The 24,854-nt window shown below is 54.6% G+C and overlaps 1 protein-coding gene across 1 annotated transcript in view; it reads right to left on the bottom strand.

The window, feature by feature from the left end:
* The window catches only part of LOC119320646 (exopolygalacturonase-like), a 45,550-nt gene extending 27,865 nt beyond the window's left edge, over positions 1-17,685 (bottom strand). The window contains exons 1-2 of the mRNA XM_037594647.1: positions 17,348-17,685; positions 16,969-17,210 (exon numbers count right to left, since the gene is read on the bottom strand). Of these exons, the coding sequence (XP_037450544.1) occupies positions 16,969-17,210; positions 17,348-17,587 (482 nt within the window). The 5' untranslated portion in view covers positions 17,588-17,685. The remainder of the gene's footprint in view (positions 1-16,968; positions 17,211-17,347) is intronic.
* Between the last annotated feature and the right edge of the window lie 7,169 nt (positions 17,686-24,854).

Here is a 24,854-nt window from a genome sequence, read left to right on the forward strand (position 1 = left end):
AGTTGAACTAGTTGAATTAATATAACTAGTTTATTTTTAGTAAATGCTTAGTTGAACTTGTTGAATTAATATATAGAACTAGTTTATTTTTAGTAAATGCTTAATTAGTTGAACTAGTTGAATTAATATAACTAGTTTATTTTTAGTAAATGCTTAGTTGAACTAGTTGAATTAATAGATTTTTCTGTTAATAGATTTTTTTCTGTTAATAGATTTTTTTTTCTGTTAGTAGATTTTTTTTCTGTTAATAGCTTTTTTTGGTGATATTATTATTAAATATGCATGTTTGGTGATATTATTGTTAATAGAAGTAGTTTGTTTTTAGTAAGTACTACTTATTTATTTATAGTAAGTGCTTAGTAGTTGAACTAGATAGTTGACTAATAAAACTAAATTATGAACGTATAGGCCGGAAATGTCGTACTCATCGGACGACGATAACCGCCCGGGGGAGTGCGACTGGTGCCACGACGACCGAGGTATCTGCGACAGGTTCATTGAGCTGGACGAAGATCGGCGCTTCAGCATTAAGCTCGAGGAGACCTGCGATGTTCATACGGTACGCAACCACGACAATATTTTTTTCGTAATTAAGCACGACTTCAACTATTTTAACGTGTATTTTTCATCTTTTCCAATTCGACTAGCTTATCCCATGCTTTGCAAGACGCTATGTCTTGGAGAGGATGGGTTTTGAAGACCATGAAAATTTCGAAACCAAAAAAATTATCCTAAGTACCGAACATGGTGTGGATTTTCAAGTAAAGCTGTACAATGCTCAGAGTGTAACCCATTTTGGTTGCAAAAATTGGGATGCATTTTGCAAGATGTATGGTCTTGATGAGGGTATGCTTGTCACCATGGATCTTGGTGATCCTACAATCGAGCAAGAGACACCTTCGATTTGGGTCTTTGTGGATACACCTCCAGTTCTTCTCTCATGTGAGCTAAACATAGTTATTAAGTAATTTATATTGTTTATTTTAAATATAATGTTGACAACTTATCTCCATTGACAGCTTATTTTCATTCTTCAAAGAATGTGCGGAAGATGGTAGACAGAACGTACTACACTGAAGGCTCCGAATTAACTTATCAGGAGAAAACTCATCTGGTCGGATTTTGTACTGATCTTGAGAATTACAATATCTATAATCAAACTCCTCAACATTATGGTCAATACGTGCCACTAGTGCACGTGTTGAACTACGGTAACTACCATGGAGATACCCTGGTAAGATTATTTTTTACTATTACAACATCCGTGCATCTTTTTGCACACTTCTAAAACTAGTACATCATTGCTAACTACAAAGTTATTATTATGTTTTTCAACAGATAATCCCGAATGATTGTGTGCCTCATCTGATGTATACGTGTGGTAGCCTTCATGTTTTGAACATACGACCAGGTCGTCCTATGAATCTCAACTGTCCATACCGGGTTTCTAAAAGAAGTGGAGACATAACAATCAAAGAATGGAAAAAATATATGGACAGTCGTAAGGAGCTTCTTGGAAGCAATAAGCAGCGAAAGGCAAGAATTGGAGACAGGATGATCGCCATTCCTCATAATGGAGAGTCAGGGTCTATATTGTTTTATGCTATTTTACCTTAAGGGTGTTTAGGTCCTACCTGATACTGATGATCATGTGCTAAGAATAATTATGTAGGGTTGGGTTCGATGACTATATATGAGGATGATGATCGTATGACTTATTATTAATAACCAGTAGAAGTTGTATGATGATGCATGATTAGTAGGACTTGTTATTATATATATATATATGATGATGTAATGATGCAAAAGCATGCATGAGCATGTTATATCTGCGGGTGCAATGATGTATGATGCATAATGTGTACAATGTGTAGTATCGTAAAATACCAGCAAACGAAAAAGAATTAAAATGAAAACACAAAATTAAATGAAAAAGAAATCATAAAACTAAAAACCCACCAAACCTTATAGTACCGGTTGGTGTTACCAACCGGTACTAAAGGGCTCCAGGCCCCCGGAGCTGGCTCGTGCCACGTGGTTGCCCTTTAGCACCGGTTCATGCTGAACCGGTACTAAAGGGGGGGGGCCTTTAGTGACCACAAATTAGTGCCGGTTATATAACCGGCACTATAGGGCCTTACGAACCGATGCTAATGCCCGGTTCTGCACTAGTGAGAGGCATCCAGGCCCCCAACCAAGACCGTACCCCGGCATCACTCCAAAAATACAAAGCCAAGAGGGAACGCGCCGGACTTGCGAGATATATTGGAGGACAAAGCAAGGCAATCCAGATCCATCTACGGATCACGTGGGCGCCCTACGACCCATGACGAATACCGTCGCGCCGGATACAATAACCCCGGCCGGGCCGAACACAGCAGACAACGCTCTCTCGAGCTGCATCGTGATATTGCTCAATACAGAGGCGCCGCACACCCGCTATGCTTCACTGACAAAGTAATGGATCATCAAATCCCTGAAGGGTTTAAACCCATAAACATTGAATCCTACGATGGCACAATAGACCCCGCGGTTTGGATCGAAGATTATCTTCTCCACATCCATATGGCCCGCGGCGACGATCTTCATGCCATCAAGTATCTCCCACTCAAGCTTAAAGGACCAGCTCGGCATTGGCTCAACAGTTTGCCCGCAGAGTCAACTGGGTGTTGGGAAGACCTGGAAGCCGCATTCCTCGACAACTTCCAGGGCACGTATGTGCGACCACCAGATGCCGATGACCTAAGCCACATCATTCAGCAGCCAGACGAATCGGCCAGACAATTCTGGACACGGTTCTTGACAAAGAAAAATCAAATCGTCGACTGTCCGGATGTAGAGGCCCTTGCAGCCTTCAAACATAACATCCGCGACGAGTGGCTAGCCCGGCACCTGGGACAGGAAAAGCCGAAATCCATGGCAGCCCTCACATCATTAATGACCCGCTTTTGCGCGGGAGAGGATAGCTGGCTAGCTCGCAGCAACAATCTCCGTAAAAATTCTGGCAGTCCGGATACTAAGGACAACAACGGCAGGTCATGTCGAAACAAAAACAAATGCCGCATTAACGGCGACGATAAGGAGGATACAGCAGTCAACGCCGGATTCCGAGGCTCTAAACTCGGCCAGCGGAAGAAGCCATTCAAAAGAACCACTCCGGGTCCGTCCAACTTGGACCGAATACTCGATCGCTTATGCCAGATACATGGCACCCCCGAAAAGCCAGCCAATCACACCAACAGAGATTGCTGGGTGTTCAAGCAGGCAGGCAAGTTAATTGCCGAAAACAATGACAAGGGGCTAAACAGCGACGACGAGGAGGAGACCCGACCGCCGAACAATAGATGACAGAAGGGCTTCCCCCCACAAGTGCGGACGGTAAACATGATTTATGCAACCCATATACCCAAGAGGGAGAGGAAGCGCGCACTAAGGGACGTCTATGCGATGGAGTCAGTCGCCCCGAAGTTCAATCCATGGTCCTCTTGTCCGATCACTTTCGATCGAAGAGACCATCCGACCAGCATACGCCATGGCGGATTCGCCGCATTGGTTCTAGACCCAATCGTCGATGGATTTCACCTCACGAGAGTCCTGATGGACGGCGGTAGTAGCCTGAACCTGCTTTATCAGGATACAGTGCGCAAGATGGGCATAAACCCCTCAAGGATTAAACCTACAAAGACAACCTTTAAAGGTGTCATACCAGGTGTGGAAGCCAATTGTACGGGCTCAGTCACATTGGAAGTGGTCTTCGGATCCCCGGATAATTTCCGGAGCGAAGAGTTAATCTTCGACATAGTCCCATTTCGCAGCGGCTATCACGCTCTGCTTGGACGAACCGCGTTTGCAAAGTTCAACGCGGTGCCGCATTATGCATACCTAAAGCTCAAGATGCCAGGCCCTCGTGGAGTCATCACGGTCAACGGAAATACGGAACGCTCCCTCCGAACGGAGGAACATACAGCGGCTCTCGCAGCAGAAGTACAGAGCAGCCTTCTAAGGCAATTTTTGAGTCCGGTTGTTAAATGGCCGGATACAGCAAAACGCGCCCGAAGCAATACCAACGAAGACTACCTGGCACGATCAGAGCACGCGTAGCAATGCGGCCCTAACCCCCGCCCTCGCATGATTGCAAGAACAACTCTCCGCGTACATCATTACACTTTGGAGATACCATGGGCACAGGGGAAGGGGCACGATCACAATGGACCCAGAGTGCGGCTCGACCACACCAGGGGCTCGCAAGTGTGCCTCCTTTTTTTTATTTATTATTTTCCTTCTTTGTGTACATAGGACTCCGTTAACCAGAGGCCCTGTCCGGCGGCGAACCTGCCGAACTCATGATGCAACAGCCAGGGAAGAAAGAAGGCTGCGACGAACACTCGGGTGGTCTCAATTACGAGCATTAAATTCGATTACATACACCAAGTCCGCAGCTCATCCCTGGAGGGGGACCTGTTTAATTAGTCCAAATTCCTTGCTTACCGCACTATTTGTATCAGTCCGCACTCATAGCAGACCTTCTTTAAATAAATAATGCATCACTTTTCGACGGCAATTGCATTACTTTATATATATATATGTTCATTACATGACATCTTGCACCCGTATATTTTGGTACGGTCTAATACACCAGGGGCTTATGTTCCCCACATTATGGTGTTATAAGTCCGAACACTTTCATAAGTGCGGCACCCCGAATTTATAGCATTATATGAATCGGCTCCGAATCATGTCTTAGGTCAATAGTTGGGTTTGCCCGGCTCCCACGTTTTGGTGCCTTACGTTCCGTTCTGTTGGCTAAGGTGGCACTGGGAGAACCACTGCGATTGCGCCCCGGTTGAGCCGGGCCAGCGCCTCAGTGGAGAAAGCTAAAACTGACCGGCATGATAAGGCGAGAGACTGGTCGCTGTTCGAGAGGTCCTTTCGAGTCCTTAAAGACTCACGCCGCTTCGAGCGAAGTTCCGGATAAATGTCCGACGAAGGCGTGGATAGCTCCCCGGATTCGGTCTTCCGAATACCAGGGGCTTCGCCGAAATTTGAAATTATAGAATTCTATGGCTAAGTGAGAGTGTTCAAGCATTATAAGTCCGGTTGCCTTGTTCGTTGTGTTGAGCGCCTCCCTAGATGGACCCAAAAATGGGAACAAGAGTGCTCAAGTTTATCCCGAACACCCCAGCACTCGTGGCTCGGGGGCTGAAGCCAACGACTTGCCATCTCTCAGATTTTATAAACGGCCGCACAGAAGGTAATATTTTAAATTAAACAAGCGTTGCTTAATGCGCACATGAACAAAGTTTTCAGCGCACAGGATAATACATATCAAGTTTACTCAAAGATTACATTTCTGGGGCATTCATCCGCAATATCGCGGGCTCCCTTCAGGACAGTTTTATAATACATCTCGGGCGTATGATACTCCTTGCCCGGTTGCGGCGGGTCAGTGAGAAGCTTCTCCGCATCCAGCCTGCCCCAGTGCACCTTTGTGCGGGCAAGGGCCTGACGAGCACCTTCAATACAGGCGGAGCGCTTGATGACCTCCACCCAGGGGCACGCATCCACCAGCCGCCCCACGAGGCCGAAGTAGCTCCCCGGCATGGCCTGTCCAGGCCACAGCCGGACTATAAGGCCCTTCATGGCCTCCTCGGCTACCTTGTGGAGTTCGACCAGCTGCTTCAGCTGGTCGCTTGGGGGCACCGGATGGCCGGCCTCAGCGTACTGAGACCAGAAGACCTACTCCGTCGAGCTCCCCTCCCCGCCACGATAGAATGCGGCGGCATCGGACACACTACGCGGCAGATCTGCAAACACCCCTGGAGAGCTCCGAATGCGGGTAAGTGAAAGGTAGTTTACATTAACATGCTTGCTTTGCATGAAAAATGCCTTACCCGCCGCTATCTTCTTTACATCTTCAACCTCCTGAAGGGCCTTACGGGCCTCGGCCTTGGCGGACTTGGCACTTTCGAGAGCCAAGGCAAGCTCGGACTCTCGAGTCTTGGAGTCACGCTCCAACCTCTCATGCTTCTCCATGAGAGCCTGGAGCTCTTGCCGTACTTCCGCCACCTGTGCCTCCTGCTTTTCTCGCTCGGCCCGTTCCGTAGCCGCACTGCGTTGGGCCGCGGACACAGCCTCCTTCAGGGCTGCCACCTCATTTGTGGCCCCTGCAATACCCATATTATCCTTGTTAATTTTATTGCAACCAAAATCCTTTTCTGTAAGGTAACTATTCAAAGTGGTGTTACTCACCTTCTTTGTCCTCGAGCTGCTTCTTGGCATGGCCGAGCTCTTGCTCGGACCGCTCGAGATCCTGCTTCAACACACCGACCTCCGCAGTCAGTGCGGCAGAGGTCAGCAGCGCAGCCTGCAAACCCATATTGACATATTTTAAGCAACCCTGCGTATATCTTATTAGATCCTCAGTCCGGCTTTTCTTTCCGAACACCGAACTAAGCATCAGGGGCTACTGTCTATGCGGTATTACATTATATAACTTTAACTTCTTACCTCAAAGCCTGTTAGAAGGCTGCTGCAGGCTTCGGTCAGCCCGCTCTTGGCTAGCTGAACCTTCTGAATCACCACACTCATGATAGTGCGGTGTTCTTCCTCGATGGAAGCGCCTTTAAGCGCCTCCAACAAGTTGTCCGGCGCCCCCGGTTGGACGGAGGCCGCCGGTGTCACGGTCTTGCCCTTCTTTCGAAGGGGCCGCCCGCCGGACTCTGGAACCACTGCAGGTTCCGACATAGAGTCCGGCGCAAAGTCCGGGAGGCTGCCTTGCGGCGCCTCCGGAGCCTCCTCCTAATGGGTCCCTCTCTGGGATCCCACCTTGGCGTTCTCGTCTGCACGGGGGGTGGAGGCGGTCGGAAGTGAATCCACATCCGACGGGGCCAACGACCCGCTCGATGAAGCGGGGAGATCATCATCGGCCGGACTGCGGACAGTATACGGCATTAGAAGGACACTACGTGACACGAAGGAAATTTCATATCAGGGATCCGGATACTTACGATCTTGCCGGACGCCTGGCCCTTAAAGGCCACTCCTCCTCGCCAACGATGGTGTTGGCGAAACTGTCCGGGGGGATAGTTCTCCCCCTCTTGGACCCTTCGGCCTCCCCTGTTGGGGAGGCCTTCCTCTTCCTCTCTCCCTCCTTTGGGAGAGAGTCTTCTTCCTCCTCCTCATCTTCGGGGGAGGAGTCCGCCTCGTCGTCGGACACCTGATTACGGGAACTCTTTCGAGTCCCCGCGGCCACCTTCTTGTCCTTCTTCTCCGGCACCACGTGCGGTGCCGGAACCAGCAGCCCTGCTAGACGGGCGTTCACTGGGTCTTCTGGCATGGGAGCCGGGCTGATGAGCTGCTCGGCCTTCTCCATCCATTCCTGTCAAAGGAAAAGAGAGGTTGAAACCCTCTTAGAATCAATTTGATTACCACAAGTGTCCCGTAAAGGGGTTGAATCACTTACCTCGTCAGCCGGATGCTGCGAGCAAAATCCGTGATCTTCCGTCGCGGATGCGGGGGCTTCGGCGCCCTTAAACATCACCCTCCAGGCGCCTTCATATGTCGTATCGAAGAGCCCGCTTAGCGCCTGGTGCTGTTCCGGATTGAACTCCCACAGATTGAATGCCCGTTCTTGGCATGGGAGAATCCGGCGGACGAGCATGACTTGGATCACGTCGACGAGCCTGAGCTTATTGCTCACCAGCTTCTAAATGCAGGCTCGGAGTCCCGTCAGCTCCTTCGGATTGCCCCACAGCAAGCCCTTCTCTTTCCAGGAGGTGAGCTGCGTGGGGATGCCAGATCTAAACTCGGGGGCCGCCGCCCATGTGGGCTCGCGCGGCTCGGTGATGTAGAACCACCCCGATTGCCACCCCTTGACAGAGTCCACGAAGGCCCCTTCGAGCCAAAGGACGTTGGGCAACTTACCCAACATGGCGCCTCCGCATTCCGCTTGCGTGCCCTTCACAACCTTCAGCTTGACGTTGAAGGTCTTGAGCCACAGGCCGAAGTGGGGCCGGATGCAGAGGAAGGCCTCGCACACGATGATAAGCGCCGAGATGTTGAGGATGAAGTTCGGCACCAGATCGTGGAAATCCAGGCCGTAGTAAAACATGAGCCCCCGGACGAATGGGTGGAGTGGAAAGCCCAGTCCGCGGAGGAAGTGGGTAAGAAAGACGACCCTCTCATGGGGCCCTGGGGTAGGGATGAGCTGCCCCTCGTTGGGCAGCCGATGCGCGATATCGCCGGAGAGGTATCCGGCGCTGCGCAGCTTGGTGATGTGCTCCTCCTTAACGGTGGAGGCCAACCATTTGCCTCCCGCTCCGGACATGATTGGAGAAGGTTGAGGCGAGATGCACGAGCTTGGGTGTTGGAGCTTGAGTGCGCGGAGATGGATAAGCAAAGGAAGAAGAAGGCGTAGGTGAGAAGGTAAATCCTTATCCCTTATATGTAGGCGGACGAAAACTATGCGTCCCCCACCGGCCTGGTAAAACTCGCTTATCTCCCAAGCGCCACCATCAATGGCGCGGTTGGGTTACCCACGTCCGTATTGATGGGAATCCCGGAATAAGGGGAACACGATCTCTGCTTCGACAAGACGTGCCAAGAAAACTGCTTCGCTAAACGTGCTGAGGTGGTATAATAAAAAACGATTCAAGTAAAAGCCTGGTAGCGGTGTGATGTCATGCCGCATAATACGTCAGCAGATTGGACTTGTGTACATTTTATTCTCTCTACGGTGGAATGTGGAATTTATTTTGCAGAGCCGGACACTATCCTGGTGTTCATGATCTTCTCTGGATTATTCGAGGGAGGAACCCGCCTTGCAATGCCGAACATTATGCGCGTCGGACTTATCATCATTGAAGCCTGGTTCAGGGGCTACTGAGGGAGTCCTGGACTAGGGGGTGTCCGGACAGCCGGACTATCATCGTCCGCCGGACTCCAAGACTACGAAGATACAAGATTGAAGACTCCGTCCCGTGTCCGGATGGGACTTTCCTTGGCGTGGAAGGCAAGCTTGGCAATACGAATATGTAGATCTCCTACCATTGTAACTGACTCTGTGTAACCCTAGCCTCCTCCGGTGTCTATATAAACCGGAGGGCTTTAGTCCGTAGGACACAACATACATTACAACAATCATACCATAGGCTAGCTTTAGGGTTTAGCCTCCTTGATCTCGTGGTAGATCCACTCTTCTACTACCCATATCATCAATATTAATCAAGCAGGACGTAGGGTTTTACCTCCATCGAGAGGGCCCGAACCTGGGTAAAACATCGTGTCCCTTGTCTCCTGTTACCATCCGCCTAGACAATCAGTTCGGGACCCCCTACCCGAGATCCGCCGATTTTGACACCGACACCAGGCAAGTTCAAGCCTGACCTGCCTCCTCGCTACGACGGCACTGCCAATCCCGCAAAGTTTCTACAGCTCTACGAGCTGGGCATCGAAGCCGCCAACGGGGACCAAAAGGTCATGGCGAACTAGTTTCCCATGGCACTCAAGGACGGCGCCCGCACCTGGCTCCTGCACCTGGCTCCAGGCACGATCTCCTCCTGGGATGAGATTTGCACCCGCTTCATCGCCAAGTTCCAGGGCACTCGCGACCGTCCGCCGGCCGTGGGTGACCTACGCCGCATTAAGCAGCAGCCCGGAGAGACCTTACAGAAGTACATCCAGCGCTTCAACAACGCCGCCTCAAGATCCCCAGGGTGACCGAGGAGGCCATCATTTCAGCGTTCTCTGATGGCGTCCGCGACGTCAGGATGAAGGAGGAGCTGGCGATTCACGAAGATCTGTGTACGTCACTGGAGTTATTCAACCTGGCAACCAAGTGTGCAAGGGCTGAGGAGGGACGCCTCTTCCTTCTCGAGCTCCCGGCAGCAGACCCAGAAGAGAAGAAAGCCAAGGCCAAGGATGTGAAGCGCAAGGGAGTAGTTGTGCTCGCGGCAGAGCCAGACACAAAGCGCTGCAGGGACTAGCCGGAGTCGTCCAAGTGCAGCCGGTACTGTGTGTACCACGATCTCCATACTCACAACACCAACGAATGCCAAGAGCTCAGGGCCATGCGAGAAGGCCGTGTCGGTCGACGCCCCGAGCGCAATGATCGGGGCTACGGCCGAGGCGGAGCAAGAGGTGGAGGATGATGGGACGACCGTGGCCCTCGCCAAGGGTGGCGTGACCGGGCTCGCGAGGACCGCTGGCAGGACCAGCCTCGTGAGGGAGCTTGGAGAGATCAGCCTCGTGAGGATCGCCCGCCAGGCAACGCAGGCCTTCCTCCTCTACCACCACCACCCAGAAGGAATGAATACCATCATCAGGACGAGGGGCTGGGGGCTTCCAGGAGCCATGTGCAATCGCTTGCATCTTGGGCGGCGCACAGGCCCCAGCTTCAGAGCGCATCTTCAAGCAGTTTGCTCGCGAGGTGAATGCAGTCCTCCCCAAGCTTGAGACCACGCGCCCTCTCAGGTGGTCTGCGTGCGCCATCACGTTCAGCTCAGCGGATCAGCTCAAGTGTGCGGCAATGGCCGGTGTCCTCCCAATGCTCTGTTCCCCAGTCATCAGCAATGTGCAAGTCACTAGGACCCTCATCGATGGCGGCGCAGGACTCAATGTTTTATCCGTCAAGACATTCAACAATCTCCAAGTGCCATATGACCAGCTTCAGCCAACCAAGCCTTTCTGTCCGCCTTCTTGTCACCTTTGGACAGCGCAACAACTACCGCACCGAGCTCATTGACTTCGACGTCGCTCACATTCGCCTGCCATACAATGCCATCCTCGGGTATCCAGCCCTGGCCAAGTTCATGGCGGTGACTCACCATGGTTACAACGTCCTCAAGATGCCAGGAAGTGGCGGGGTCATCACGGTCCCCTGTGAAGAGAAGGATGCGGTGTGCTCCCTCGAGCACGCCTTCCAAGCCACGTCAATCGAGGACCCGGACAGCAAGAGTGGAAACCTCCCTAGAGCAGCTCCCAAGAAGAAGAAGACATCACCTGGCTCAAGGCCTCAGGAGGCAGGCACCTCCGGAGGCACCACATCCGGGCATGCGCCTGTCCAAGGGGCGCCACCCTCCATCGCATAGGAAGGCGCGCTCGGCGCCCTCCTCGGGCAGGGCTCGGGGGCTCTCTCCTGGGGAGCCACCGACTTTGCCAAGATCACGAGGGAGGCGCTTGGGCACCACATGGAGGCGTGCTTCGTGGCACGATTCCCTCAGGAAGGCATAAGGAAAGGAGGGCCCAACCCTCAGGAGTTCATCACCCAGGTCGCTCAGGAGTTGCAGGAATCGAGAGTCATGCGCGGCAACCGCCGCCTGCCCAGCGTAGCTCCCCATCCATGCGAGGATGGCGGGCTGCGCGTCTGCATCGACTACCCAGGGCTCAATTGAGCCGCGTCTCAGGAGTGCTTCTGGCCTTCGCGTGTGAGGCGTTGCGCGAGGCCACCGCACAGCTACGTTCGCATGCCCTTCGGCCTGCCAAACGCGGCTGCAGCCCACCAGCGCCTGATGAGAAGCATTCTGGAAGCTCAGGTGGCCAAGCGTCGCGCGTTCCTGGAGGAGATGGAGATGGACCTCACCGAGCCGCCCGGACCTCCTGAGCCCCCCGAGGCTCGGAGCCCCGAGGGTTCGTGAGGATTGGCTTCTTCATCTCGCACCTTTAGCTGCTCCGACACTCGCTCTACAATGGTATCAAGTGACTTCTTTCAAGTTTCGTTTTAGCTGGGAGCGCCCTCAGGGCTGCATCATTCCCAGGCTGTGTGGATCTGTCCCTGCGGCATGTATCCGTTTTGCTTTCATCTTCAGCTTACCTTGTTGGGGCGCCCCTAGGGCTGCATCATCCCCAAGCCGCTTGGGCCTGACCCAGTGGCATTTTCTTTCTCTGCATCTATCTAAGTTGGTTCACTCCTTCATGCTTGACCTACTCATGATTGTCCTCCACCGCCCACTGCGGGTCTATTTTTCCTCATACAAATCGCTTGCACGTTAAAAGGGGGCGCCTGAGCATCGCGACTCATGGGCTCTTACTGGCTCTCCAGCCCTCACCCCCTGGCCTTGTCCACGGCATCGCGACCTGGCATACCAGCGGCGGCTGAGCTTGCTCGAGGGCCGGGACCTAAGGACGTAGAGCATTTGGATTTTAACCACCATGCAGGAACATACCACTGACAAAGGCCCAGAGCCAGGCGCAACCCGCCTCGAGGTAGGGCCTCGTGAGTCCTGCACTGGCTCATGGATGCCCAGATACACCTCCCCTAAGCCCTACCATGCCGGCCACATGTCAGGGCGGGGCTGTACATGCCTCGGGGGCTCCTCCCAGAGGGGAGCCCCCCTCCCACGCACTAGTGGAAGCACCATGCTCCACGCTGGCTGACGACACTGCCGAGGAGCGGCTATGCCCGTACACATACGGAAGCGCTATGCTCCGTGCTGGTGATAAACAACTGAGGGCATCCCACGGCTGTATCAACCTCAGGGAGCGCAGAGCTCAGTGTCTGGCCCCATCGCAAAGCCTCCCCTCGGGAGTGCCGCGCGATGGGGCTAGACACGGGGGTTGCGCCCGGGCTACGCCCGAGCACATGCCACCCAGCCAGGTCCCTCGGACCTGGTCGCCGCGTGCCCCTCCCCGAGATATGAAGACTCGTTTGAGCGTCAAGGGGGACTCCTGAGCATCCGACTCAGGAGCCTAACTGGTCACGTAGCCCCTCACTCCTTAGTTCCAAAAGACTAACGACGGTTGAGGTATGCACGGGGCCGGGCCATGCCGACGTAGAACGACAAATCCTCTCTTCCACCCCCTCCCTATTTGTCGTTTGCGCGTCAAGGGGGACTCCCGAGCATCGTGACTCAGGAGCCTAACTTGTCACATAGCCCCTCACTCCTTAGTTCCGTCCTGGCCGGTCGGGGCTAACGGCGGCTGAGGTATGCGCGGGGCCGGGCCCTGCCAACGTAAAACACAAGCAAATAGGAAGGAAATTGCAAGATCTAGCAAATCCAGAAGCAAATATTACAGACCATAGATTGTTCTCACAATACCAGACACAAATTTAAAACGCCTACACGAGGCATAGTGCATGTTGCAGGAGTAAAAGCAGGGAAAAGGCCGCGAGAAGATCACCCCTGGGCTGCGCCACCGCTCGTGGTGGAGTCGCGCTTGTCAGCCCCACCCCTTGGAGCTGCGGAGCCGGCAGTGCCTCGCTTGGGCGCGGTGTTGAAGGCGTAGAACTTCGACAGCAAGGCCTCTGCTCGACCCTTGACGGCTTCGGCAGCAGCGGCGGAGCGCTTGGCGTCCATGGGCGAGCAGGTCATCAAGGTTGGCGTCGGGGTTGCGGAGGTAGACGTGGCTGAGGATTCGCGTCAGCGCTGCGAAGAAAAGGACGCGAGCTTCGACTTCAGCCATGGGGCCAATGCCGATCACGACTTCTTCAAGCGCCTCGACGAGGAAGGGAACCAGCCTAGCGGGGCCTTCCTTGGCTCCGGCCAGTGGCTTCTCCAGGCCATCGTCATAGAGAGTTTTTAGCGCTATGCGGGCCCTCTTCTCATAGCGCGCGAAGGTTGCGCGGTCCTCGGCCAAGACCTTCAACTTGGCATCCAGTTCGACCCTCTCCGCCTTCAGCACCTGCTCCAGCGTCTTCAGCCGGTCGCGGTCGGCTGAGACTTCGGCGTCGCGCTCCTTGACAGCAGCCTCCCGAGACTTCATCTCCTCCTCCTTCACCTGGTGGTCGCGGATCTTCTTAGCGAGCTCATCACGCAGCCCTTGCAATTCGCCCTACAGCGTCTTGCAGTGGCCCTTGACGGTTGAGGCATCCTTCAACGCCGCGTCGCGAGCGGCCATGGCCTAGGAGGTGGCTTGCTTCCCCTCCTCGGAAGCCGTCACAGCCTAGCTCAGCGCCGCTCGGACGGAGGCGTCAGAGCGAGCCCAGCAGGAGACCAACTCTAGGCGCCCGGCCACCAGGCGGGGGCCCGCGCTCCGGAGATCCTCCCGCAGCCGGCTCAGTTCGTCGGCGGCGCGGTCCAAGGCAGCGAAGGAAGCAGAGGAGACGGGAGCCGGCGGAGTAGGAGGAGAAGACGGCAGCGTGATCACAGCTTGGGAGGAAGGGACCCCCCGGGCCTTGGCCACCTCGGCAACAGCATCAAGCGCAGGCAGCTCCAGAGTCAGCGGGGCCACGGGGGCTGACTCCTCGCCGGAGCGTCCCTGCTGGCCTCGCGAGGACAATCGGGCAGGGGACGTGCAGGCCCCGCTACCTCCCTTTCCCGCGAGTGAAGACGCGGCCACGGCCGATGAGCCCGTCCCAGGCGGGGTCGCCGCATCTCCCTTCAGCCTCTTCGCCGCGGGTAGCAGCCTACCCAATAAAAGATGTCAGATCTCGACAACAAAAGACAGGAACGAGGCGAAATTCGAACACTTACTGATTGACTGCCGCGGGATCCCACGGACTCTGGCCAAGCTTGAAGCCTGAAAGCCTCTTGCGGGGCTCAGCCTCGGGAGGCCCAGCCGCAGAGGAAGGCGCACCTGAAGGGCTAGAGCTGACTTCGGCCGATGTGAGGGCCTGGGTAGATCCTCGGGAGATCAGCCCAGACCTGTCCTTCCTCGGGACCAGGGGTGCATCCTCCCCCTCTCGCCTGGTGCCGGCCTCGTCGTCGTCAGGCAAGGAGCGAAGGGCGCTGGACCTGCGCCAGGGGGAAGTCTCCCCCGTCCCCTCGAAGGTCTCCTCCGAGTCACGCTCCTCGTCCTTGTCGTCATCTCCCTCATCTTCTTCGCTGGATTCACCAAAGGATAGGTTCATCGTCGCCGTCGCCACCTGACCCTCAAGATCCTCCGCTGGCACCAAGCCGACCCCGTCGAAGGTGGGCATGGCGTCCACCACCAGCTTCCAGTCATCAAGGAGGAACAAAGGGACCGGAGCATCCACCGGGCCTGCCACTTCCTCTCCAACCAAGAAGCGGAGGGTCGCGGTCAGATCCTCGTCGTTCAGGGCGTCCAAGCTCAGGCGAAGGATGACGTCCGCATCCGCGAGCCTCCACAGCGGGTGCGAGTGCGCCTGAAGAGGGGCCACCCGGTGCGACAGGAACTCTCTGAGGAGCGAGGCCCCGGTCAGCTTCGCAGCCCTCAGACTGCCCGGCCTCAGGTCGGCGTTCATCTTCTCCAACACCAGCTTCGCCCGCCGATCATCAAGCTTCGCGCGGGACAACTCCTCAACGGCCTCAGGCTGCTTGGTCGGCAGCTCCAGCAGGGGGTTGTGGCACCTGACGTCCACCATGACCCACTTGCTCCGGAAGCCTTCGTCCCTCTTCCCGGCCTTCGAGATGGCGTTGGACTTGGAGTACGCGACGAAGCTCGCGCACGCCGAGAAATTGCCGCCAGAGACCAGGAGGGAGAAGAAGTGGTGCAGCAAGGCCACAGAGGGCACCACCCCGACGTGCGCCTCATAGTAGTAGGCGAAGATCGACAAGAGAAGGATGGAGTTGGGATGGATATGCAGAGCATGCAACTGATACTGGCGAAGGACGGCAAGGAAGAACTCAGAGAAAGGAGGAACCAGACCAGCGATGACAGCGCTCATGAAGAGGGGGTAGAAGGTGCTCCCCTTGTCCTCCGGCCGGGCGGAGCCAAGCCGGAGCGCAGTCTCCCTCATCTCGTTGATCAGCGATGCCGCCATCTGGCGCGTGAGGGCGAGATTCTTCTCCGTCACGTTGGGGGAGACTAGAGCCGGCGAGTACCAGGCCGATGCGGCCCCAGTCGGGGTCCTGCAGGGTGCCATTGCTCGCCGGAGGAGAAAGGATGCGGCAGATCTGAAGATTTTGGAACCAGAGGGGCGAAGAGCAACAAAGGGGATCTGGAGCAAGGAGAGAAAGAGTAATGAAGGTAAGGCTAACCCCGGATCGGCCTTTTGTCAGTCGAGCAGTTGCCGAGGCAGCGTGGGGAAGCGGAGACGCCCACGTCCAATCAACCGCCACGCGGCGCCCAAGGCCGCAGGCTGATGGGGCTCGCGGCGCTCCGCACTTGCCCCTTCGCTTCTCTGCTAAGCCAAGTCCGAGCGCGCCTTGGGCCCGGGGGCTACTGTTGGCGTTCTGGGACGCCCAGACTTGCCTGCCTGCGGCCTGCGGCGTGGCTCAAGTGGTGTCCCAGTACGGCCCATCTTCATCAGCACAAGACTCAAGACCCTCGCGAGGGGCCAAGCCTCGCGGGGCGGACGACGCAAGGCTTCCTCAGGAACGGCCTCGCCAGGCAGGCTCGCGAGGAGGCGGAGAGATCAAGGCAGGGTACCTCGCGAGCTGCTCGTGACGCAAGCCATGACGATCGAGACCAGGCAGGCGCCAGGCGGGCGCCGGCCTACGCAGTGTCCTTGTTTCCTCTTTGGTGCAAAGGGGGCAAGCACAGGCGTGGAGTACCGAGGCAGCAAGCAAAGGTTGCCATTTCAGTGCAACGAGACCATGACCAGCCGAGCGACAGGATGGAGGTCACCGTGGAGCCTAAGACGGCGTCATCGCCAGTGCTTTTGGCAGTCGAAAACAAACGTTAGTCAGGATAACTTGTACTAGATGTTCCCCTTCAAAATGGCCGTTGTTGGCGCCCTTCCCGCTCAATATTTAGAAAGAGGACCAGGACCTCTATAAATAGGACTAGCCACCACAGAAGAAAGGGACGGACAGATCGAGTGCTCAGTAGAGAGGGAGAGGCGATCGAACTCACCCAAGCAGTTCATCGCACCAGCTCAAGAACACCTCTTGCGAGGCTGTTCTTCCCCTATACTGTTCATCATCAGCCTCTGATGCAATCCACCACACCACACACTGGAGTAGGGTATTACACCACAACGGTGGCCCGAACCATTATAAATCTTGTGTCCCTCGTGTTGTTCATCGTTCTAGCCTAGATTCTCGCGAGGCGATCGGACGTAGAACGGTACGGGAGAGATCTTCGTGCGCACCTCAGAATTCGAACCTTAAGCGTCTGCCGGAACCCAACATCCGACAGCCGCAAGTCACGCCGCTGATGTTGACTTGTGTGGAGCCGGGGCCAATGGAGATGCAGTCGTCGCCAACGCCCATGTGGATGCCGTCGGAGTTGGGGCTGTCCCCGGGCGCGTTCACCTTCACGTCCTTGACGGTCACGCCCTTGCACTGGAAGATGTTCATGTGGAAGAACTTGGAATTGATGATAGAGATGCCTTCGATGAGCGCGTCGTCGCAGAAGTCCAGCACCAACGACTACATGGCACATGCATGCATGCACATTTACGTACAAACGAATAGCATTTCCTTGCATTGGTACTAAGCAGAATGACGCACGAATACTCATATCTACAATTAATTATTACTGTACAATGTTATGTACGCGTACGTACGTTTGGCAATATCTTGCAGTTGTAGTTCTTTTGGCAGCTGTTTTTGGTCCAGACGGGCTTGCCCTGACCGTCGATGTTGCCTTTGCCGGTGATGGAGAGCTTCTTCACGCGCATGATCTCGATGCAGTTAGATCGGGCAAGAACAACAAGACCATGGCTGTCTGCACCCACTGTCTGCACCCATGACCGTGTAGCTTGGTCTGCAAAGAGGGAGAAGGCCATGTTAGGGCTAGCTGCCATGACGGCATTGTGAGATTTGACCGTTGGCCACGAGCTCCATGCGAGGGCGGTGACGGGCGCGGTGGGCGCCGCTGCAACCTGCAAGAGAGCACAGAGGAGGGAGAGAGAGTATGGCGGCGCAGGCAGCCGCCCTCCACTTCGCCAACCGCCACCCGCCGGCCATCTCCTCCACTCCGCGACCTCGCCGGCGTTGTCGGGCAGCTCCTAGGCATGAGAAGGTCCAGCCCGGCTCGGCCACGACTAGCCACCTCGCGCCGACCGCGGCCAGCCACCTCTAACTCCTTCCATATCCTGGTCCACGCAGCGCTCGCTGCCAGCTGCGGACAGAGCCACGTGCGCGGCCCGGCTCGGCCACGGCCAGCCACCTTGCCGGCTACGGTTATGGCTGCGCCGCCACCTCGCGCCGGGTCCAGGGCCGGCCCTGGGGCATGGGCGGTGGGGCGGCGGCCCAGGGCCCAGGCGGGAGGGGGGCCCATGATGTAGTACATATACATACTAATGCCGAACAAAAAATGGTAAAAAAACGAGATGGGCTAGGGCGCGAGGCCCATGCGATCGATTACGAAGCGTTACGCTAGCGCCAGCGATCGGTACCGGCTGCTCATTTTCTTTTCCTACGTCTGGAGTCTGGACAGTTGATCTCTAATCTCTTCGTCCTGCCTGCCGCTCGGCGCTTGGCGACTTGCCGTCTCGACCGCCGGCTTGCCGCTGCGCGCGCCGCATAGCAGTCCGGTAATCCAATGTCTGCAATGAGCCAACGAGGTAATCCATGATCCATTCCATCCGTCAGTTTCTTCAGTCCGTATATGTATCCATGATCCATCCATGTCCCTGATGACCTAATCCATCCTCCCAGATCCCAATTTGACAATTTCAGTAGTATGTACGTATTCAACTATCCACATGTATGTCTAGGGTTCCAATCATCCGATTATAAATTCTTAATTCTTTGTACCCTCTTTTCTTCATGATTTTAGGACACTATCCTGCCATGTTGCCTAAGAAGAAGATGTTGGTGCTGAAAAAAGGAGAAGAAAAAAAGAAAGTATTATTGCATCAAGAAACGTCCGAAGAAACTTTTTTGAAGCACTGAAGTATTATTGTTGTCGATGGAGTCAGTTGAATTTGGTTCTTATTTGAGGTAATCATGGCATGTTAGTTTTATTTTACCATATTTTTAGTATTATTGTTGTCGATGGAGTCGGTTCGAGTTTAGTTATTATTATTGTCCATGGAGTCAGTTGAATTATTATAGTCAAATTTGGTTGAAAGTTATATAGGGGCCCATGTCTGTCAACGCCCCTGACACGGGTGCCCCACAAGGCAGCGACCCCGGCCAGCCTCGCGCTGTCCCACGCACGGCCCGCACCAGGAAGCCCAGCTGCAGGACAAGCGGCCCGGAATGGAGCAAGTGAAGCCCACCAGGCCAGGTACTAAAGGAGACGGTGGCACCTGGAATCGCCATCCAGGGGATCACGGCAACGGCGGCACGGCTCTTCCCTTTTCCCCTTCCCTTCCTCAAGAACCCTAGATCGCAATTCGTGTATCTCGTCTCTGTAATCGCTACCAATATTCTTGTTACTCGCTACCAATTTCCCTGTTAATCGAGAGCCCTAGTAGTTCCTATCATCTGGTATCAGAGACCACTAAGCTCCCCACCTCCGCTCCATTCTGGCGCAGTTCATCGAGACCAAAGGCCTCAAGCAAGCGCGCACGCACTTGGCAGCCATGGATCCGGCGATCGAAGCCTTCCTCGACCGCCTCGACAACACCCTCAAGGCCCAGAACAAGGCCATCGCGGAGATCCAAGTCTCCACCGCTAAGATCGACGATCTGGTGCATTGGCGTCCCGATCTAGAGAAGCGGGTGGCCGATCTCGGCGACGCTGTGGCGGCGCTCCAGATGGCGCAGCCACCAGCAGTCAAGATGGGAGACGAGCCTCAAGGGGTGATCCAGAAGCCAGGCCCTTCTGCGATGACCGGTGTCCTTCCGGGGGCCGGTGGCTGCGCGGGCATCGAGCTTCAAGGGCCAAGTGGCCACGGCGTGTTCAACTTGCCACGGGGGAACGTAGCGGCGTCTTTTCAGATGCCGCCGCCACCCCCGGCAACAGGTCCGTCGTCCTCTCTGACCACATCCCCGTCCTCCCTGTCGCCGTTTGCCCATGCGAGTCAACTGTTAACAGGTTTAGGGCAGTCACACCCGTCCATCGCCTTTCCACAATTCACGGGCGACAACCCAAACTTGTGTAAGACGATGTGCGAACAGTACTTCCAAATGTTCGGCATCTTACAGTCGTTCTGGGTTCCCATGGCGGCCTTGAATTTCTCGGGATCGGCGGCTGTTTGGCTTCGGTCCATTCAGAAACGCCTAGCAGATTTTGACTGGGAGCAATTCACTGCATTACTTTGCACTCGTTTTGGCCGTGATCGACACCAAACGCTGATCAGGCAGTTCTACTCTGTCCGTCAGACAGCTTCGGTAGTGCAATACATTGAGCAGTTTGAACTGATTATTAATCATCTTGCATCTTATTCTGACACGATCCATCCGTTTTATTTTCTGACTCGTTTTGTCGAGGGCCTGAGGAGGGATATCCGAGCTGTGGTGCTAGTTCAGCGGCCCACCGGACTTGGATACAGCTTGTGCCCTGGCGCTGCTCCAAGAAGAGGTGATGGAGGGATCGCTGGGCTCGCTGGCCAGGCCACCGGAGCAAGGACCAAGGCAGGGTGCTCCTCTACCTCTACCTCCACTGCCAGGGAGATCAGTCCTAGCAGCTCCTACAGCGGATCGGCGCGGCACGGAAGCAGCCCGTGCCGATCAGTCCAAGCTCAAGACGCTACGCGACTACAGACGTGCCCGATGTCTATGTTTCAAGTGCGGCGAGCGGTGGGGGCATGCCCATGTGTGCCCCACCACGGTGCAGCTGCACGTGGTCGAGGAACTCCTCGACCTCTTCGGCCTCGACAACAACATAGACACGCAAGTCGCAGAAGAAAGCACCAACGAGACAGTCATGGCGATTTCACTCTCAGCTGTGACGGGAGGAACTTCAGCCAAAGCATTTCAGCTTCGCGCGTGGATACAAGGGAAGGAAGTGCTTATGCTGGTGGACTCAGGCAGCTCTAACTCCTTTGTCAACGAGCAGCTAGCAGCCAGACTGACGGGCGTGCAAACGCTTACCAAGCCAGGCCGTGTCCGTGTCGCCGATGGAGGGGAACTAATCTGCACCCAAGTGGCTCCAGAATGTGCGTGGTATGCACAGGGACATTTGTACAGATCTGAAGGTTCTTGCACTGGGTACCGTATGATGTAATCTTGGGTATGGACTGGCTCGAAGAGCACAGTCCAATGACAGTGGACTAGCGCGCGCGCTTCATCGAGATACCTACGCCGGCTGGGCCACTCCGTCTCGTGGGGCATGACGCAGCCTCGACAAGCTGCCAAACAGTCAACAACATTCAGCTACAGAGCTTGTGCAGCAAAGGGGCAATCACTCATGTGGTCCATCTTTGCGTGGTGGCACCGCAAACAGAAGAGCTGGAACCAACCCCAGAATGCATTCAGTAGGTGGTCGACCAGTTTCTGGATGTGTTTGAGGAACCAGTAGGTCTGCCACCCAGGAGAGCATGCGACCATCGCATTCCTCTGATCCCAGGAGCTCAGCCAGTTAATGTTCAGCAGTACAGATACAAGCCAGCGCAGAAGACAAAGATCGAAGCTCAGGTCGAAGCTCTGCTCAAATCAGGGGTCATACAACGCAGCACCAGCCCGTTCTCCTCGCCGGTCATTTTGGTCAAGAAGAAAGACGGCACATGGCGACTCTGCATCGACTACAGACACTTGAATGCGATCACGGTACCCAGCAAATACCATGTCCCCGTCATTGAGGAGTTGCTAGATGAGCTACATGGTGCGGCCTGGTTCTCAAAGTTGGATCTGCGTGCGGGGTACCACCAAATCTGGCTCGCACCGGGAGAAGAACACAAAACAGCATTCTCCACGCACCAAGGTCACTTCGAGTTCCTAGTGGTCTCTTTTGGGTTAACAGGGGCCCCACCCACATTTCTGGGTGCAATACACGGCACTCTCAAGCCCGTGGTCCGAGTCTGCGTGGTCTGTTTCTTCGATGACATCCTGATTTTCAGTGCAACACTAGAAGAACACAAACAACACGTCAGACAAGTACTAGAACTCCTGCGCAAGGACAAGTGGAAAGTCAAACTCAGCAAGTGCGCGTTTGGCCAAAGCAAGATAGCATATCTCGGCCACGTCATCAGTGCGCAGGGCGTGGCAACGGACCCGACCAAGATTGCGGCCGTAGCCAACTGGTCTACACCACAGGATGTGAAGGAGGTGCGTAGTTTCTTGGGCCTAGCAGGATATTACCGCCGTTTTGTCCGCAATTTTGGGGTGATTGCCAAGCCACTGTTCCATCTTCTGAAGAAAGGGGTTCCTTTCCTATGGACGTCCACGACTGAAACAGCCTTTCAAGTTCTGAAACAGCATCTGACTACGGCACCGGTTCTCGCTCTGCCCAAATTTGAGCAACCGTTCACAATAGAAACTGACGCCGGCGATCGAGGCATTGGAACCATCTTGCAACAGAAAAGGGCATCCCATAGCATTCATGAGCAAGGCCCTCAGCCCGCGTTATCAGGGCCTGTCGACATATGAAAAAGAGTATCTGGCCATCATAGTTGCGGTGGATCAGTGGCGTCCCTATTTGCAACATGCAGAATCCGACATTTACACTGACCAGAAGAGTTTGACACACATGGAGGAACAGAGACTCACCACACCGTGGCAACAGAAGGCATTTGCAAAGCTGCTCGGGCTGAGGTGCCGTATCAGATACAAGAAAGGAACAGACAATAACGAAGCAGAAGCGTTGTCCCGCGCAAATCCATCAATGATGCTGTCAGCCATCTCATCGTGCCAGCCAGCATGGCTCGAGGACGTGGTCAGCAGCTACAATAACAATCCCCATGCTCAGAAGTTGCTGGAGCAACTAGCAGTTGAGGAGGATCCGAAGGGCAGATTCCAGTTGCAGCAGGGTATTTTGCGATTCCGAGGAAGAATATGGCTCGGGGGAGGGACACAGGTCCAACAAAGAATCATGCAAGCATTCCACGGCAGTCCAATCGGCGGCCACTCCAGCTTTCCAGTAACGTATAAGCGCATTCGGCGTCTATTCGCGTGGCCCAAGATGAAAGCACAGATCAAACACTAGTCCAGTGCTGCACTGTGTGCCAACAAGCGAAGCCAGATCGCGCGGCATCTCCAGGACTGCTGGCCCCTTTGCCAATTCCCTCTCAACCGTGGGAGATGATAACCATGGATTTAGTGGACGGACTGCCACAATCCAGCCGATTCAATTGTCTGTTGGTCATTGTGGACAAGCGCACCAAGTTCAGCTACTTCCTACCTCTGGCTCATCCATACACCGCAGCGTCAGTAGCCCAGCTGTACATGCAACAGGTGTACAAGATACACGGCCTTCTAGGAGCAATCGTGTCAGAGCACGACCCAGTCTTTACCAGCCATTTCTGGCAGGAGCTGTTCAGGTCAGCAGGCACGCAACTGCGTCTCAGCACCGCGAATCACCCACAGACGGACGGTCAAACAGAACGGGTCAACCAGTGTGTGGAAACGTTCCTTCGCTGCTTTACTCAGGCATGTCCGCGACGATGGAGTTTTTGGATTCCTCTAGCCCAATTCTGGTACAACAATGCCCATCATTCAGCAATTGGTATGACGCCCTTCAAGGCCATGTTTGGCTATGAACCAAAGCATTGGGGGATTTCGGCAGAAATGTGACCTCGGTACCCACACTGAGCTCGTGGCTAGAAGAAAGAGACATGGTTCAGGAGCTACTACAGCAACATCTGAATAGGGCTCGCCAAGTCATGAAAGCGAAAGCAGACAAGAAACGGTCGTTCAGAACATTCCAGATCGGAGACGAGGTATACTTGAAACTCCAGCCTTACATACAAACATCAGTGGCACCTCGAGCAAATCACAAGCTCGCATACAAGTTCTACGGACCATTTCCGATCATAGGCAAGATCAATGAAGTGGCCTACAAGCTCCAACTCCCTGTCAATGCAACAATTCATCCAGTCTTCCATGTGTCGCTGCTACGCCGCGCCCTGCACCCGGGTATGACAGTGGAGTCTCAACTACCTCATTGTCCTGATGAACTTGCAGTTCCCACAGCAATCTTGCAGACCCGATGGAAGCAGAAGAACGGCAAGATGCGAGAGCAGGTGCAAGTGCGCTGGTCCAACTCTAACGCGCTAGGAACAACATGGGAAGACAAGGAGGGTCTCCGGGCAAGGTTTCCCTTTGCTGAGGCTTGGGGACAAGCCTCAACTCAAGAACGGGGGGATGTCAACGCCCCTGACACGGGTGCCCCACAAGGCAGCGACCCCGGCCAGCCTCGCGCTATCCCACGCACGGCCCGCACCAGGAAGCCCAGCTGCAGGACGAGCGGCCCGGAATGGAGCAAGTGAAGCCCACCAGGCCAGGTACTAAAGGAGACGGTGGCACTTGGAATCGCCATCCAGAGGATCACGGCAACGGCGGCACGGCTCTTCCCTTTTCCCCTTCCCTTCCTCAAGAACCCTAGATCGCAATTCGTGTATCTCGTCTCTGTAATCGCTACCAATATTCCTGTTACTCGCTACCAATTTCCCTGTTAATCGAGAGCCCTAGTAGTTCCTATCAATGTCACCGAGTTCGCCTAGGGCCTTCCAAAACACAGGGCCGGCCCTGGCCGGGTCCGACACCATCAGCCGCCGCCGCCCTTGCCCGGGCCCCTGGACGAGCTCAGTGATGGAGACGGTGACGGCGGTGCACGGAAGGTGTTCGCAAGAATGCTTGAGAAAGAAAGAGGAGCAAACACACTGACGGGTCCTGTGGCACCTGACAACAGGCCCCACCGGTTAGGAATCCACTCAAACGACGCAAATCATTCTACCAGTGTTTTTTGAAAACTGTCATCACAATGTTGGTGGTTTTAAAAAAAAATACAAATGGTGACGGTTTTGTGAATTAGGGTCCCCGATTGTGGTGGTTTTTTGTAATTTACTCACTGCGCTACATGCTCCAGGAGATCCTCCTTCCTCCACTACCCGCTGCATGTCAGATCACACCAGATTGTCCTACAGTGCCATGCTAAATTTGATATACTACTAGTACTTATTAAATTGTGTGTCATGGAGAGATTCATTATCTTAGTTTTTATAAAGTACTGTAGGTGTTTTGA

The sequence above is a fragment of the Triticum dicoccoides genome, chromosome 6B (genome assembly GCF_002162155.2).
Source record: "Triticum dicoccoides isolate Atlit2015 ecotype Zavitan chromosome 6B, WEW_v2.0, whole genome shotgun sequence".
NCBI classification, from domain to species: Eukaryota; Viridiplantae; Streptophyta; class Magnoliopsida; order Poales; family Poaceae; genus Triticum; species Triticum dicoccoides.